The sequence below is a fragment of the Falco naumanni genome, chromosome 7 (genome assembly GCF_017639655.2).
Source record: "Falco naumanni isolate bFalNau1 chromosome 7, bFalNau1.pat, whole genome shotgun sequence".
NCBI lineage: Eukaryota > Metazoa > Chordata > Aves > Falconiformes > Falconidae > Falco > Falco naumanni.
Genome location: NC_054060.1, coordinates 5,834,773 through 5,850,754, shown reverse-complemented (window position 1 = coordinate 5,850,754; position 15,982 = coordinate 5,834,773). Strand labels below are relative to the sequence as shown.

General features: G+C 40.2%; 1 protein-coding gene across 4 annotated transcripts in view; it reads right to left on the bottom strand.

The window, feature by feature from the left end:
* The window catches only part of MEGF11 (multiple EGF like domains 11), a 214,171-nt gene that overhangs the window by 95,005 nt on the left and 103,184 nt on the right, over positions 1–15,982 (bottom strand). For all 4 annotated transcript variants that reach the window (XM_040600379.1, XM_040600380.1, XM_040600382.1 and 1 more), the window contains exons 5-7: positions 12,054–12,300; positions 10,264–10,384; positions 4,863–4,999 (exon numbers count right to left, since the gene is read on the bottom strand). In XM_040600379.1, the coding sequence (XP_040456313.1) occupies positions 4,863–4,999; positions 10,264–10,384; positions 12,054–12,300 (505 nt within the window). The remainder of the gene's footprint in view (positions 1–4,862; positions 5,000–10,263; positions 10,385–12,053; positions 12,301–15,982) is intronic.

Genomic DNA, 15,982 nt, shown 5'->3' with positions numbered 1-15,982 from the left:
AATCACTTTCGTACTCCTTAGTGTAGTATCTTCTCCAAAATTGTCAACATGTTTAATATTTGATACACATAAAAATGGAACCTGCAAATGCTATACACAGATTGTTTTAAATTGCACCTCCCATGCACTGTTTAAAATATTTCCCTACTGGATACATTATGAAATCTGCCAAAAAGTCATGTTTCATTGTCCTATGCAACCAGTTTAAGCGTTTGTAATATTTCCTACTTTGAAAAGCTAAACTAAGGTCCTAAAGAAAGCAACTGATTCTGTGCTTGACATAATTCAGTGGTTGCAAAATTCTGCAATGAGTCAGTACTACAGTTTACATGATCCACCGTGAAATACAGATAGACCTTTTTCAGTAATAAAAAAAGAAAAAGAAGCCCAGAAAAGCCCAATTCCCTTATCGCAAGGATGCCAGATATTGGAAATTGCCTATCAGCATTAATTTAATCCTGAGCATTGATTAAAGTGTATACTGTAAACTCAGTGGATAGAGGCAATTGTTAAATGTCTTTCTGCAGGTCATTTCACAGCTGGCAGGTGAGAGTTAATATAATGATAAGTAATAAAAGATTAATGTGTGATGCAAGCCAGGCAAAACTGCCCTGAACACAGTCAGTATATAAGAAGAGCATTGCTTTTGCAGCTTCAGATTATCACGTTTTACTAAAAATAAATGAACAAATCAAAAGGCCTAGCTAGTGATTTAATTGCAGCAAGCATCAACACAGTTACTAGTTACACAATCCAAGTTCAGGAGTTCATACGAGACCTAAAGAGAGAGGAGCCTGTGACAAACAGGAAGGGAAGGAGCCCAGAGAATCATCAACGGTACTGGCTGCTAGCCCTGCTGCTCTCATAGTAGTTCAGCTGCAGAGGAAATAACCAGCAAAGAACGGGTAACGTTAGGACTAGAAACACTTAAAGCAAATGAAATGCAATGAAGAACATATTAAGATGCCTTATGTCTCCATTGCTGTATGCAGCTCTACTAGTTAGCAGGAGAGCACTGTACTCAACGAGATGAATACTTAGTCAATAGTGTACTATATCATTCTATATTTATAGAAGATGAAGCATTACCTAGCAGGGAGAAAAGCATCTGGAAATGAAATATTGACGACCTAATCCATTTACATAATTAGCCTTTTTCTACTAACAATTTAACCAACTTATTTATTTGGAGATCAAGCAGCTACTGCTAATGAATTTTATACAAAGAATACTAATAATGACTCCTCTGGAACATAAGAATAATCACAGCAGGAATTAGCCTTCTACTTAAACATCTTTCCTTTGCAACATATCAATCTAATGTGTCCATAGCACCATTAACAACCAGATACATTGTTCAATTAAATTACAAAATGAGCTGCTAAGCCCTAGTTATGTTTCTTTTTTAATTTACATTGCTTTCTGCCTATCTGGGGAGATTCGTATTATAATATCCACTGAACTTTAATATGTACTATAATTATTTGGGTTGGGATAGGATAATATGGCTGTCACCTGTAGAATTAATGGAAGCAATTTCACAAAATATTAAACATAAGACAGCCTGCTTAACAGATGAACTTAGTACATACACCTACATTTTTTCCAGATAATTTTTTTTCATGGAATAATGCTGTAATGTTTTTTTAGTTTTTCTGTTTGTTTGTTTTGTAACAGTAATCGCATTTATGTAGCATAGAGAAATATTAAAAGCCATCCAAAATGTGCTAGCCTGGAGATTGCCATTCTGTCAATAAAAGATACAGGTACAAACACAACAAGAGAATAAGTCTGCTCATATAGTTGTAACAAATGTGGTATTTATTCTGTTAAGATTCGATCTTTAGGTTTAATGGCAATATGGGAAACAAAACTAAAACAGTATGTTCAATTTTCCTGGCAGCCACGGAATTCTTAGGCACTCTATCCTCAGCTTCTAACTGTGCCTCTGCTATTATTCCTTTCCAGTTTGCAAAACATACATTTACATGACATACCCAGTCATTTTAGCAGAGCACAAAGCTTCCTGGAGTTATTAATAGTGCTTGCCAATTTCCTAGATATTTAGTGCAGTGCTGCTTCCTAGAAAACAGGTACAGAACGAAGTGTGGCAATCACACTTACATAGACCTTTATGACCATTTAATCTCCACAGATATTTATCTAACTAGAAGTTATTATCTTCTGCACAAGACAATGAACCATAGTATTATATAGTACTTATAGACAATTTAAAAAAATGATAGTAGATAAAGTATGTTTACATTTTATTGTTGTTATTCACTATTTCTGTTATTATTAACAAGATTTTTTCAATGCTTTGTAAAATTTTAAAGAAAATACAATTTTGCTGTGCAGCAGCATTCTCCTGCTCCACTTCTAATTGTACTGTAACACTGCAATAGTTGCATGGGATCCAGAAAGTAAAATAGACTTTAGGCTAAAGTGGTGTTAACTAATCTGTCCCATTGTCTATGCTGTATGAATGCTTAACTAAGGAAAGCAATTTAGACTTTTTTAAGACCTTGTGTTTGCTCCTGCCCTCACTGAAATCAATGGGCAATCTAGCATCAGCTAACTGTAACTAACAGCAAAGGTATGCACGCCTGTTCAGAGCAAACCATTACAGGCAACGTGCTGTCCTAGCCCAAGCGAGAGGCAGAACTCCAACGGAATATAATGGGCCTAAGGTTTCACCTCCCTTATTGAAGGCTCATTAAAGGCTGATAAAAAAACATGTTTTAACCTTCTGACAACCCATTTGAAAGGTGAGAATTTTTAGGCTAATAGTTTTTCCCTGCTGCTAGAAAAGCTTTCTGAACTGCCCATTTACCTAACTTTCTCCTGATCTCATTCATCCTTCCGCACACCTGCGTTTCTGCTCTTCTGCCTCTCCCTTCAGTGTCTGTTGTTAACTTCGCTGCTCTTTGAGGCTGCAGGTGAGCCATTCCTAAGGGTTTTGCTTGGGTGCGGGTCCACAATGGGATCTTCCTTTGGCTTCTCTTCCACCTCTTCCAACTGATTATGCTTTATTTTCTCCCTCCCTGCTTCTGTCTTTGCAAGCAACATCTCTCTTCGGAGTCCAAATCTTTCTCACTTTTCTCCAAGTACAGCTCTGAAAAGCCCACACTCCCTTTGCTCAAGGACAATTCTTGCGAACTCCTGTCAGGTCTGCCCTGCAGTGCCTCCTCTGCCCAGTCTCTCCCGGAGCCACCTTCTCCATTCCCACTCTAAGGGCAACCAGAAGCAAACCTTTTTGCTTTTGATAGCAGGCAGAACTAGGTCTTCTGTTTTCTACATCTCCTTTCCTCACCCCCAACAGTCCTTTCTGTTATTGTTGGAGTGCCTAAGTGTTGCTGTTTGGCAACTCCATTACTGTTCTTTCCCTGTGCCACACGCCTGTAGCAGAGCCAGCTCTTCTGCTGCATGTCCTCCCTCGCGGCTGGGGTTATATTGGCAGCTGAGCAAAGAAGCTGGCTCAGCTGCAGGCTGCTGGCTGGGAGCTCCTGACAGCTCTGACACTTTTGATTTACCTACAGCCAGAAATCAATCTAGGTCTGCAACAATCAAAAGAAGAGATCTAGAGACAGAGGGCCTCTGTCAGCTTTCCTGAGCATGGCCAGAACTGGGGACAGCTTGGGAGTGAAGTGTGGTCACCAATGTAAGTGTCCAGGCTGCACAGTCGCTTCCTTCAGTGAAATTGTCTCCAAAATGAGAGAAAGGGAAAGCTTTGGTTAGCAACAGTAATTATATGGTACACCATGGCTGAAATCACTGTCTCCAGATGGAGGATGGGGGAAGAGGTGTCTTCTCTACAAAATTAATTTGAAATAATTAGTATTTCCACCATATTCAACCACATGCAAATCCTGACATAATCTCCAGAACCCTCTCCGATTACTGCTGTTGATAAAATGGAAACAAAGAACTTGCACATTTCATGGGAAAGCGCACAGCCTTCTGAACCCCAGCCCAGTGCTGAAGGTTGGTATGTTTGTGTGCTATAAAGACCTGATGATTATACAGTGAAGCAAGAAATAAGAAATTCCAACAAGCATTGCTGCATAAAAGTATAATTGTAGCATATGTCAGTATACTGATACTAGCTTGTTCTAGCTAATAAAAGAAGGAAAGATACAGGAGAAAGGGCTTTAGCACAGCATACACTACTGAGCTGTGCCCACAGTCTCTGGAAACCCTGGTGACACAGTCCAACCCCTGGTGAAAACTGCGTATGAAAGGTTATTTAACTGCAGCTTCCCCACTGTTAACCCTGCTGGCAGGATTAGCTGGAGGGCTAAACCAACACGTGTCACAATCCCACCTTGACTTCGCTGTGTAGTCATTTTGCTGAACCCATGACACCTTTGTAAAACAATATTATCATCTTCCCTGACTGATTTATGAGTGAAGGCTCTCGTTTATAAATTTTGAGGATTTATCACCTTTTGTTGGTGTCTGAGATGGATCAGTGCTGCAGCAGCACAGAGGGGCTGAAGGAAACGTTAAACTACTGCATTGCTTACTCTTGAGGATATTAATTTGTATAAATATAGTTCATTTACATATCTTGTAAACATGTAATGCTCTCTATTAAATTTATCACTGTAAATATCTAAATTAAATTTAATCCATTAAATTTTAAAAGTTATATTAAAAAAAACCCTGTAAATGGGGAGCACTGCCAATAAAAAGTAATAACATTGCCACATTTATAATGCTTGAACTGCTTCAGAAGGATGAACCTAATCGGAGCAATAGAAACATAACACCATTTTTCAGAGAGTAAGATTGTCCTGCAAGGGATATAAAAATTGCCAATCCATGGTTAAAACTAAGGGCTTTTGGGTTTTGGTTTTTACCTGTCTCCTATATAGCCAGCTGTACAGATGCATTTTCCTGTCACGGGATCACAGTGTCCTCCATTGTGGCATGGACAGTCCTGGCTGCAGTTAATTCCAAATGTTCCAGGAGGACATGGCTGTGCACACACCAGCCCCTGGTAAAGGTTGCAGAAAGAGCAATATTTAGTCAACATTCATAATACAATAAATTTCTGTATGCAGCTCGGATTTTTATTGTCCTTCTTGCTAAAACTATATGTAAATAGTGGCAATATTTATTTATTTTTTTGTTTAAGATGGGCTAAAGACAGCCTCAAAATTCTGCTACCAGAGTAAATGCTTGTTCTACCCTGTCTCCAGAAGGGATTTTGCTTACCACTGTACAATCACTGATAATTGTCTTACTTGGCTTGACCCCATAAACCGCAGCTGGGGTGGCTGGATATTCACTGCCCCTTGAATCGATGCAGGAGGGCTTGGGAGAGGTTAAAGGCAATCAGAGAAGGCTACAAAGCTGCGTATGTGCAGGTGGGGTTTTTGTGAAATACAGGGTCTGAAAAATTGTTGGATCTACCCTGGGTACGTGTTGCAAAGTGAACATTTGGGAAGAGAGGGATTCTTGGAAAGGCTGCACTGGGAGGATGAAGTTCTGCTAGTTGTCATAGTCTGTGATGATCTCCCCTGTTCAGACAGCCCCACATCAATGAACCATGAAGAAGACCAAATAAAGCTGCTGCAGAAGTCCATTACTACTCTTCAGATCCTACCTACTTCAATCCCTCCCATCTCACCTAGCCCCCACACTTATCTCTTCAAGCAGCACAGAACGGCATCTGCCACTTCTTTGTCTAAGCCATTGAGGAGGCAGGGTGGGAACAAGAGATTAGGATAGTTGCAGAAAGCCACCAGTGATGACACAGAAGCAATCTGACTCGTCACATTAGCAGTGCAGTAGCGTTTTCGCCACAAGAATTGAATCTGCAGCGGAATATCTGCCTAATCCCTGAACACTGGCTGGATGCATCATCCAACATCCTCCCAGCTCCTTATCCCCAGCCTTGGAGCCACATCTCTGTCCCTGACCTGCCTCAACTCCACATCTTGGTGGCTAGCTCTCTCTCCCATTTTATGCTCCCAGCCCTCTGCTTTCCTGCCTCTTTATTCCACTCTACCACAAACCCTTGTTGCAGACTCCCTTTTAGCCCTCTCCTTCATCTGGACCCAAAACCCCACCTCTGAGTTGTTTTCTCTTTCCCTTCCCTGCTTAAGCACCCCAAAAGTGAAGAAAAGACAGACTGTCACTCTTGACTGCGCACCCTGGCACTGCTCATAAGGAAAAGCAATTGCTGGGCAAGCCTTGTTCCAGCCCCAAGGTGGACAATGCTTACCATGGCTTGTGCCTTTGAAGAATTTATCTGCTGAACTCAGGCGGTTTTCCCCCCAAGTATTGCATTATGTCCCCTGCCAAATATTAAGACCTTAGAAGGACTTCCCTAGACTTTCTTAGAAGTTGTATGAACCTTTTTTTTTTTATGTGAGCAAACATAAAATCTGAGGCTGGTATCCAGCTGAGTAACTTCAGCCAAAACAAGTTTGGCACTGCTGTGATCTGAAGATGGGGTCCTGTAACGAGAACGTTTGGCAACGGTAGCAAGTGGTGCTGCTGCCAGTGCCATGCACAGTGTGCAGAGGGGTTCACAGAAACAGTGTTTTTCTGTCCTTATTATTATTTTGTTTTAATCTCTCAGAAGCCACATTTCCCTTACCAAGGCCCAGGGGCTCTGAGTTTTGAACAAGGCACATATTAGACACAACTTATACAAAACATAAAACAGGAACATAATGGCTGCTTTCATTCCCTGGGGTTCTTGCTCAACAGTTTGGGAAGTTTAGTAATATCAACAACCCCAAAGTGGAGAGGCTGCTCTTCAATGTAATCATAAAAGAAGATACTTCAAGCCTTTCCCAAGGAGTGATAGGTGGCTCCTTGGCTGTAAAACAGACAGGTTGGCCTCAGTTCAAGAACTTTCAGATTACAGTGTTAAAAAACTGGTGTCTCTGGACTTGAGTAATACACAACACTATATATCTGAAAATGTAAGTATCCATTTATCTTGATAATAAATACTTTCTCTCTTCATGTCTCAAAAGGAACAGGATTTCTATCAACAAATGATGAGAAAGCAATACTCTGTGATGCATCCCCCCGGAGCCAAGAGAATCTTTAGGCATGCTTTTTGCATTAATATGTACTAAGGGAATCCAAAACATCCGTCTCTGGAGGATCAAATGTCAGACCAACGTTTCCTGCTGCTCATACATCTAATCAGTAAAATTCACCCCATCAGCACCTTTTTTAAGGCCCTGATCTCATCAGCTTCTGCTTTTGACATTGTTTGCTATATTATTACCATTTTGTAGTATAGGAATGATTTTTTCCTGCTCCATTTTCTCCACCCCCTTCCCCCCCAACTTTAAAATCCACAACAGAAAGAAAAATAGACAAAAATACATATTACAGTTGCTTTATAAAGCTCAGAGGCAATAAGAAGTGATTAGCAGAATGAGTTGTAATTAACATGGCACCATGATGCAAAGCCCTGAAAACAGGATCAGGGACCAAACAGGGTGTGTTACCAGTGACAAATGTTCTGTCATGCAAGGAAAAATTCCTGCTTCCTTGAGCACGGAGATCTAGTCCTTCAAAAGTGTTTCTGAGAAGCACTGTAATGCTAAATTTAACTTTTCTCCCTACTTCCCGAGAGCACTTGGAGAATTTAATGCTGCAAATGAGAAAGATGTATAGAATTAAACCTGTAAATTGTTAATGAGGCCCTAAAGCAGCCACCCACTAACTCCCACAGCCACAAAGACACAGAAGTGGGAAAAGCCCAACATCATAGTATGCTGGAAGCCACATTTTGTTGACTAGTTCAACAATATATGCTATTAGCCATCATCCTCTTGGTGAAAAAACCATGGGACAGTAAAATCTCACAGGACACAGTTTGTATAACTTGTTGTGCTTCTGGGAGCATCTGCACTGAGTGGGAGGAAGCAGGAGGAAGGAAATGTTACAAGTAATAAAAGAACCAGGCTTTGAAGATGGCAGATTCAAGGAAGAACCTCAGAACCCTAGAACTTCCTCCTATTCAACTTATTGCCTCCCCTTGCACATCCCACAGGCAACCAAACCCCTAAGGGAGCTGAGCTGCTGTTAATAAGCCCAACCTAGGAAAAGATAAAAGTTGTAGCTCATCTAGCAGCAATAAGATCCAACCGGTTATGCACTTGTATAAATCCTGAGAGAATTCCCTCCTTCGAGCATGATGGTATATTCAACACATACATGCAGTCTCAAGCCTCAAAATCAGCAAGTAAAATTCCTGATGTCAAAGAAAGACTATCCATGCTGTGAAAGAAAATGAATGCTGTCTAGCAATCCCATCTTGCTGGCTCGTTTACAGCCCACTCATGTCTCACGTCCCAAACCATTCCAACCACCAAGAGTTAAAAATATAGCTTGAAAAAATATTTTTTTCTCTCTGCGTACTGAATTACCAGCTTTTCATTAAAACCCTGGAGAGACCCTTTATTCTTAAAATCTCAACATTTACAAGCTGAGTGCTTTTACTTATAATTTGAGTTTCTTTCCCCAGAATACTTGATCTCTCTCTTCAATTTTCAGTTATGCTTGTTTGAAACATCAATTGTCAACTCTAGGGTTTCTCTGGGGACAGAGCAGCCAACAACACAGTTTTCAGGAAAGTCTCTCTGGGCCCCTAAAAATGCAGAGAAGAAATTCCAAGCTGTAAGGAACAGGGCAGAAGTGGGCCAGAATACATGACCACAGCTGCTGTGCAGCCCCAGTGCTGCGGTTCTTCTTTAGGGTCTATGCTGCATCCTAAGAGACCTCTAAAAACTTACTGCTCTATTCGGATATTCTCATCTCTTCAGTGACTTTTCAACTTTGCAATAAAAAAAAAAAAAAAAAAAAAAAAAAAAAAAAAAAAAAAAGAGAAAACTCCTGATAAAATACAGGTAAGGAAGAGTACAGCAGAACAACTCAGATCCTGAGAAATATTGTCATGCAGAAGATAAGGGAAAGTGAAAAAAATACCCTAAGGGTAATATTTTCATTATAATCACTTTATTGATCACTTTTTTGGGGTAGTGTCAGAATGGACTGACAGGCCCTCAGAAATATTTGAATTGCTGCTTTAGCTCCAACACTCTTCAGGAAAGACCCTTTCCTTTGTCTCCATGGAATGCCAGTTCCGGGTAAAGTGTCATGTTCTTACTTAACTTTCTGAAAAGTTTTGCCTGCTTTATCATTTGAAATGGAATAATGCCATCACACCTTTGCCATGACTATCAGTTAGAGATTTTCCATACGCAGCTTCCACCAAAATTATGAGCATCAATGTTCTTCCACGATGCTGCCTGATAGCCACCAGAACATCATGGTTGGTACTGTTTAAATAAAAGCAGCTGTGTGATCAAATGGAGGCAGCATTTGCTGTACTCGTCAAAAGGAACATAAACATCTCTCTCAGCCCTTATATGTTTCAACAGGTATAAGGTCCACTTGAGAAGCCACAGTCATATGATGATATTCAGGGTCTTCCATGTATTAAAATAAAAAGTCACAGCACTTGTATGCATCAAAACCCAGCAAGATTGCCAAGAGACTAATTATCGGATACAGGAAAAATGCCAGGAAATTTAGTACGGCTAAATGGTCTGTAGGCCTGTAAGACTTGGCAAATCCCAAGAGAGTTAATTATTACATTACTGATAAAGTTGAAGACTTTTAAAATGTTTGGCCTTGCTTTCTTGACACAAAGGATTAAAGGTTAGGGCAATCTGCTCTTGCCAGTGCAACCCCCGATGCAAGCAAATCTATTGCAATCAATGTGAATTATGTCTGAGTAAGGACAGGACACTGAACTGGTCTCTGTGTCCTATGTATAGTCCTGCTTTAACAACACACTGAGTCACTGAATTCCCTCTGGCTATCCCTCTACCTTTCTCCTGAAGGGGAAATAGGACAGTGCTTTTGACAATGTTGAGCTGAGCTTTGAGCTTTCTAAGGGTGAAGAGATTATTCCATGGAACTATAATTCAGAGACATTTTTTTTCTCTTCTCCCACACAGAAGTGTAACGAGCAGGCACTGCTTGGTTTACTGTTGTTTGTTTAACTCTGTGATGGTAGCTACCAGCCATAGACTGGTGGCCTCTCTGTGTAAATGCTGTGCAGACACAACAAAGGTAATCCCAGTTTCAGAACTGTTAGGGCCCTGTGACAAGAAATGGCAGATAGGCATGACAAGCACACAAGGCATCTGCTGAAATAGTGAACACTTAACTTCCTATTCCAACCTTTAAATGAGAGATGAGTATGAACAAACTACACACCATCCATCCAGGAGGACAGGAGCACTCTCCAGTGATGTGGTGGCAGACTCCTCCGTTCTGGCAAGGGCAGCGCAATTCACACTGAGCTCCATGACTGCCTGGGGGACAACGCTCTTCACAACTTCATGAAAAGAAAAAAAAAGAAAAAAAAAAAAGGAGATCATTTGAAAGAACTTACAGGAAACATGAAGAAAATCCACAGGATGGGTCATCACGGGAGTCCTTATGCAAATTATGAAACCTCAGTAAGCCTCAGCTGGCATTACCAATTAGCCAAGATTTCTTTTATTTCTGCTGGGCTTATTTATTCACCATGGATCCAGTCCTGTAAGACTGATGCATGTGTGTAATCTTTATGCACATACCAAATTCCACCCATCTCAACAGGACAACTCATATCCATTAAAATAGCCCAGGAAAGTAAGAGTTGCAGGATGAAGCCCTCAATGTGAATTATGTGACATGGCAATAAAAGAAGCTGCAAAAAGAATGAAAGGATGGGATTAAAATGTTTGAAATTTCTCCAGTCACTACTAAATGTTCACATTTGCAGTGTATAATAGACTGGCAAGAACTCAGCATCATTTAAACGCTATTTAAGCTTGTTGGGTCTCTCTCAGTATTCAAGTGGGGCCAATGCAAGGCTAGTGCCTGCAAAAACCAGTGCTTCCTGCATTTGTGCACTGGTGCTTTTCAGCATCACTTCTTTCCTCTAATCTCAGGTTCTGAAACTACAGTAGGTTCTTGCTCTAACTGACTATCCTCTGATGAAGATGTTCATACAGCATATTGGGGGCTGGCCCTGCAAGTGCTTACTGCTGAGAACTGACATGCTAACGTCAATGCGACCACTCCGAATAGTAAGCAGAGTCTTTAGCAGTGAGTACTTCCAGGACTGAGGTCACAAGCCTACGAGGAAATCAGGTACTAAATAAAATATTCAAAAGTCATATAACTTATTTATGAAGGTTAATATTGTCTTTATTTTTTACCTTCCCCTTTATGCAGGTCAACAAATAATATTAGACTGCAAAAGTAGTAAGTCACCTGTAACAGATCTCCAACGAAATTCAGTGACTAAATTCTCTTTTCCCCTTAAATAATTTTGAAAAACATAATTACTTCTGAAACTACTAAAAGATCTCTAATGAGAACTGATGTTACACTGTGGGCAATTTTAAACAAGGAACTATTGCTTGCTGTCCTGAAATTAATATGCAGATTTTGTGAATCCTACTGGTAAACTTTCAATGTGGTGAATGGGGATTTATCTACGTGATTCTCGTTAAAGTTAATAGGAGTCACACCGCTAAATCCCTGCTCACTATGCTTAAAATTTACCCCCTAGATAGTAAGCTGATATAGCTAACAGCAATACTTCCTCAGTTAGATTGAAAGTCAAATAAATTGGGGATAGTAACTCCCATTAGATACTGCACTGGACTGCTAATGAGTCAAATGTCCAATTGCTTATAAAAACTCAACTGTAATTTGGATTGTATTCACATACTGAAATTAGGAACAGGTACAGTTGTTGTACAAGCTGGAAAATATAATGATTTTTTAAGCTCCCTTTAGCACTAAATTTTACTTTATTTTGCAGACTGGTCTAATTAGCAGCAAAAAAAGATATTTCCTTTATTTAGTTTCTCTGAAATTCCATTACCTGATTCCTCAATGTGTGTAATACATAGATTGTGTAAATTTTACCAATTACTCATTGCATTAAAAGTGGGCAAAGCAAGGCGGTTAAATGATGCAGAGTAAAATACACCTTTCATTGAACTTACAATACCCCCGTGTATCCAGGAGCACAGTGACATTCTCCTGTTTCATGGTCGCAAGTAGCTCCATTGTGACATTGGCATTTAAACTGGCAGCCCTTGCCGTAGCTCCCAGGGTCACAGAGCTCTTCACAGCGCCATCCTCGGTACCCATCCGCGCAGACGCAGGCACCTGTGATGGGGTTGCAGAGAGCCTCATTCTGACACTGGCAGCGGTTGCTGCAGTGTGGTCCCCAGTGATCGCTATCGCAACCTGCAAAACATGCAGTCATTTACCACGATGATTAGGAAAGTGCATCGCAAGCATCTCATCCCAGCCTCTTCTGCTTAGGCTGGCAAGCAGGCAGAGGCACTGTTAATGCCAGAAACTTTATAAAGGGCCCTCAGACTTTCTAAAACTAACCCCCTGATTCAGAAACGTACTTTAGCATGCAAGGAGACAACAGCACTAGTATTATACCTAAATTTGAGGACTTGTTTAACAACCTTATTGGATCAGGACCTAGATCTTTTAATATCCTGTTTCTTAGTGCTCTTAGATAGCTGGAAGGAATGAATTTATAGTGGAATTAGATGCAGAGGATCACATCCTGGCTGCAGTGCAGTTAATGGCAGGTAGTACTGCCAAGCAAATCCTGTAGATTTAATAATGTCATCAAATATTTTCTTTGCACTGTTCCCATAAGATAATAAATACGATAATCTAAAGAAGGTTTTCTCCTTTGAGGTTGGGTTTGTTAATTTTTTTTTCTGGTTGTTTGGTAGTTTTTGAGTTTTTTTTTTTTTCTAGACTAAAGAGACCGTAGGGAAGAAAAAACCACAATAACACTGGAGATGGGATTTCATGAGGCTGACCAGGTTTACGGATGAAGGTATGGAGTATGTACATCAGCTAATTTCTGTGCTAATGACAGTATGCACTAGCAATACAGAAAGACCCTATGGCGGTTCACACAGACAGGAGGTTCCCTATAGAATGCATTATGGCACAGTGAGAATCCTTCACATGACAACCCTGTCTGATCCCTTCTCCTTGTTTGTGGACCATATGCAGGATGAGAGGAACAAGTCAGCATTAGGGAACAGTTTGATCCTGATTTGCTATAGAAATAGCAATAAGCACCTGCAAAATACCCATTTAAGATGTACTCATACTAAAAAACCACTCAAAGCAAACACCCAGAGGTTAAAGTTTCATCAGTAAACAGTCAACAGAAAACCAAGGATTTCTTCAGTAGTTCTACCCTCCTCTTAGTAGCCTTTTAATATATAGCTACATCAAGGGTGAAGAAAATCATCGTTCTGTTCAGAATAGAGTTGCTGGCAAAATCCTTGGTAAAGACACAGTTACAGATCATTTTCAGGTACAGCTGGTTGTGCTCAGAGAGCTGGTATCAATTATACTAACAACTTTTCTGTTGGTGTAAAATCCAGTGCCATGTAGGAAACAAGTGTGTAATCCCAGCAATACAGCTGTCTTCACAAACTCTTTTATTTGCAAACACGTAAACTAATCCCCAAGTGATACTCACTGCTTCTCAGGCCTGGATCTCTGTTTCCAGATTTAGCAAGGTACATGTAAACCCCACTTAAGCCTGATGCTCCCGTCCTAGAAACTTCATAGCTGCCGCCTTCTACGGTACATGGCTGTAAACTCACCCTGCATGACTATATCAGTTAATTTTAGCAATATTTTTGTCCTTCTTGAGAAGTGGGATACTCATTGGTCAGTCCGAGGTTATTCAGCAGAAAAAGAAGAGGAACTATTCAATTTGCACTGCTGATTACACAAACTTGTGTTTCTTGAGCAAGTGTTAAAGGCCAAAATAAACCCATGAGAAGACAATTTCAGGGTCTCCAAAAGGATCTGCAGGGTCCTACAGGTGTGCACGTGCAGAAAGATGGTTTCATGTCCTGCAGAGTATGCAATGTACCCCTGAGCACAATTCTGCTTGTGCCTCACACAAGGTATTTTATTGCTTTGCCTCATTTTTTCCCACAGCTGTAAACATGGATGATAGTTCTTCACTAACACCTCTGGGAGCCAAGCAAACAAAATCTTACTCTTTATAAGTCTTAAATTATTACTGAGAATCTATGGAAAGAGATCATCTATCTTTATTTCACATAGACGCTCACTAAGACTCTGTAAGCCTTCTGAGCTGGGGAGCAAATCTGAGGGAGCTGACGGAGTACCCCAACAATTTCCGTTCCAGAAACACTGATTTGTTTTCTGCAGAACTTGAACATCAGGGGATGCAGTTTTACACCTCCACAAAGGGTAAGATCGAAACCACACAAGCATAGCTGATAGCCCTTTGCATGGGGAAGGGGAATGCAGGAATCAAACCTAACCCTGCCTGCTTCAGGGACTTGATTCCGACCTTAGCACACCTCACATCAGAGCCCCAACTGCCAGCCTGTGGGTTGCTCTGGGCTGATATGATTCCAGCTGCAATTAATTTGCTTAATATGAATAAATAACACTCATTAGAAGATGTGACTTATATCCTTGGTCTTCCATATCCCAAATGACTGTTCCAATTATCAGATTTGTCTGCTTGGTTTGTGTTTTTCACTTTGAAAGAAAGTGAAGGAGAAAGAAAACTTTTTATAGGAAGGGAAAACTATTTCCCATCATCATCTCAAGCATCTTGATTCAAATTTATGGTGTCTGCTCCAAACACAACTCCTTTTATGTAAGTCGCTCTTATCTGAACACTTACTTTCTTTTGATATTTAGTCACATGCTTGCTTTGTGCCTGTACCAAATTTCACTCTGCAATCTAGCCAAAGAGAAGAGCAAAATGTTGGAGTAAAGAGCAGAAATTCCTCCAATTGGTTGTAAAATAATAAAAACCCAAATCTGGATAATAAAAGAAGCTTATAGTGACCAGAAAATCAGCTGGCAGTTAGACAGATTTTTCCCAAGGCTTCCAAGTACAAGGCATCAGTGAGCGCACATCACAATGTTCAGTACGTTTAGCCCAAAGTAGCTAGCCAAAATGTTTTAACTATCTATGAAAAAAACCAGCGTGGCATACCAGATAGCTACTAAGAATGTGAATTTCATGGGAATTTATCAGGGAAAGGACATAAAAATGAGGATTAAAGTACATCTGAAGGCTCATGGAAGACACCAAAATAAAAAAAAAATTACAAAAACACGGGTTTTGTACTGTGTCTCATTTACAATGTCTGATACAGCCTTTGCACTTGTTCAGCTTCTTTTTATGTTCCTAAAACTACTAGCAGGTTTTGACTGCAGTTCTCTAAATGGTTTGAAACCAGAGTCATAGTATGTGTGCATAACTAAAGTGAACATAGTATGTGTGCATAACTAAGGTGAACCTCCTGTTGTCCCTCCAGTGATGGGATCGTATGTACACCATGACAAGTTGACCTCTTCTAGGTGTGAGCCTTTACCTCCGATGGTAAAGATGTTCTGCTTTTAACTATCAGTTCAAGCCCTATATATGTCACAATGAGCAAAGCCATTTCATGTAGTATCAATTCATCCACTGCTGATTAATTGCAAAGGGAAGTGAGTGAAATTCATTGGCAACGTGTTAGTGCAAAATTTGTGATAATGAAATATCATCCTCACTTGATTTTACACTGCACTAATCTCACATAAAAATAAGATCTTTGTTGCTCAAAGTTTATCAGTTCCTGTTGGTTTTCTTTTCCCCTTTCCATTAAGTCCCATATTGTAGTGACAGCCTGTGGAGTTGCAAGTAAATTCATTACCTGTGTGATTTCATTGGGACATCATGTGATATTTATATTGTGATAACTGATAGATCTGCACTGTGGTAACTTCTGTACCTTTACAAAGGTAGGCAGATATGGAGTTGCTAAGCTAAATCCAAGTAGTTATGCATATAAGTAATTCCATTGAGCTCAATAGGACTGTTTGTGTGTGAGACTACTCA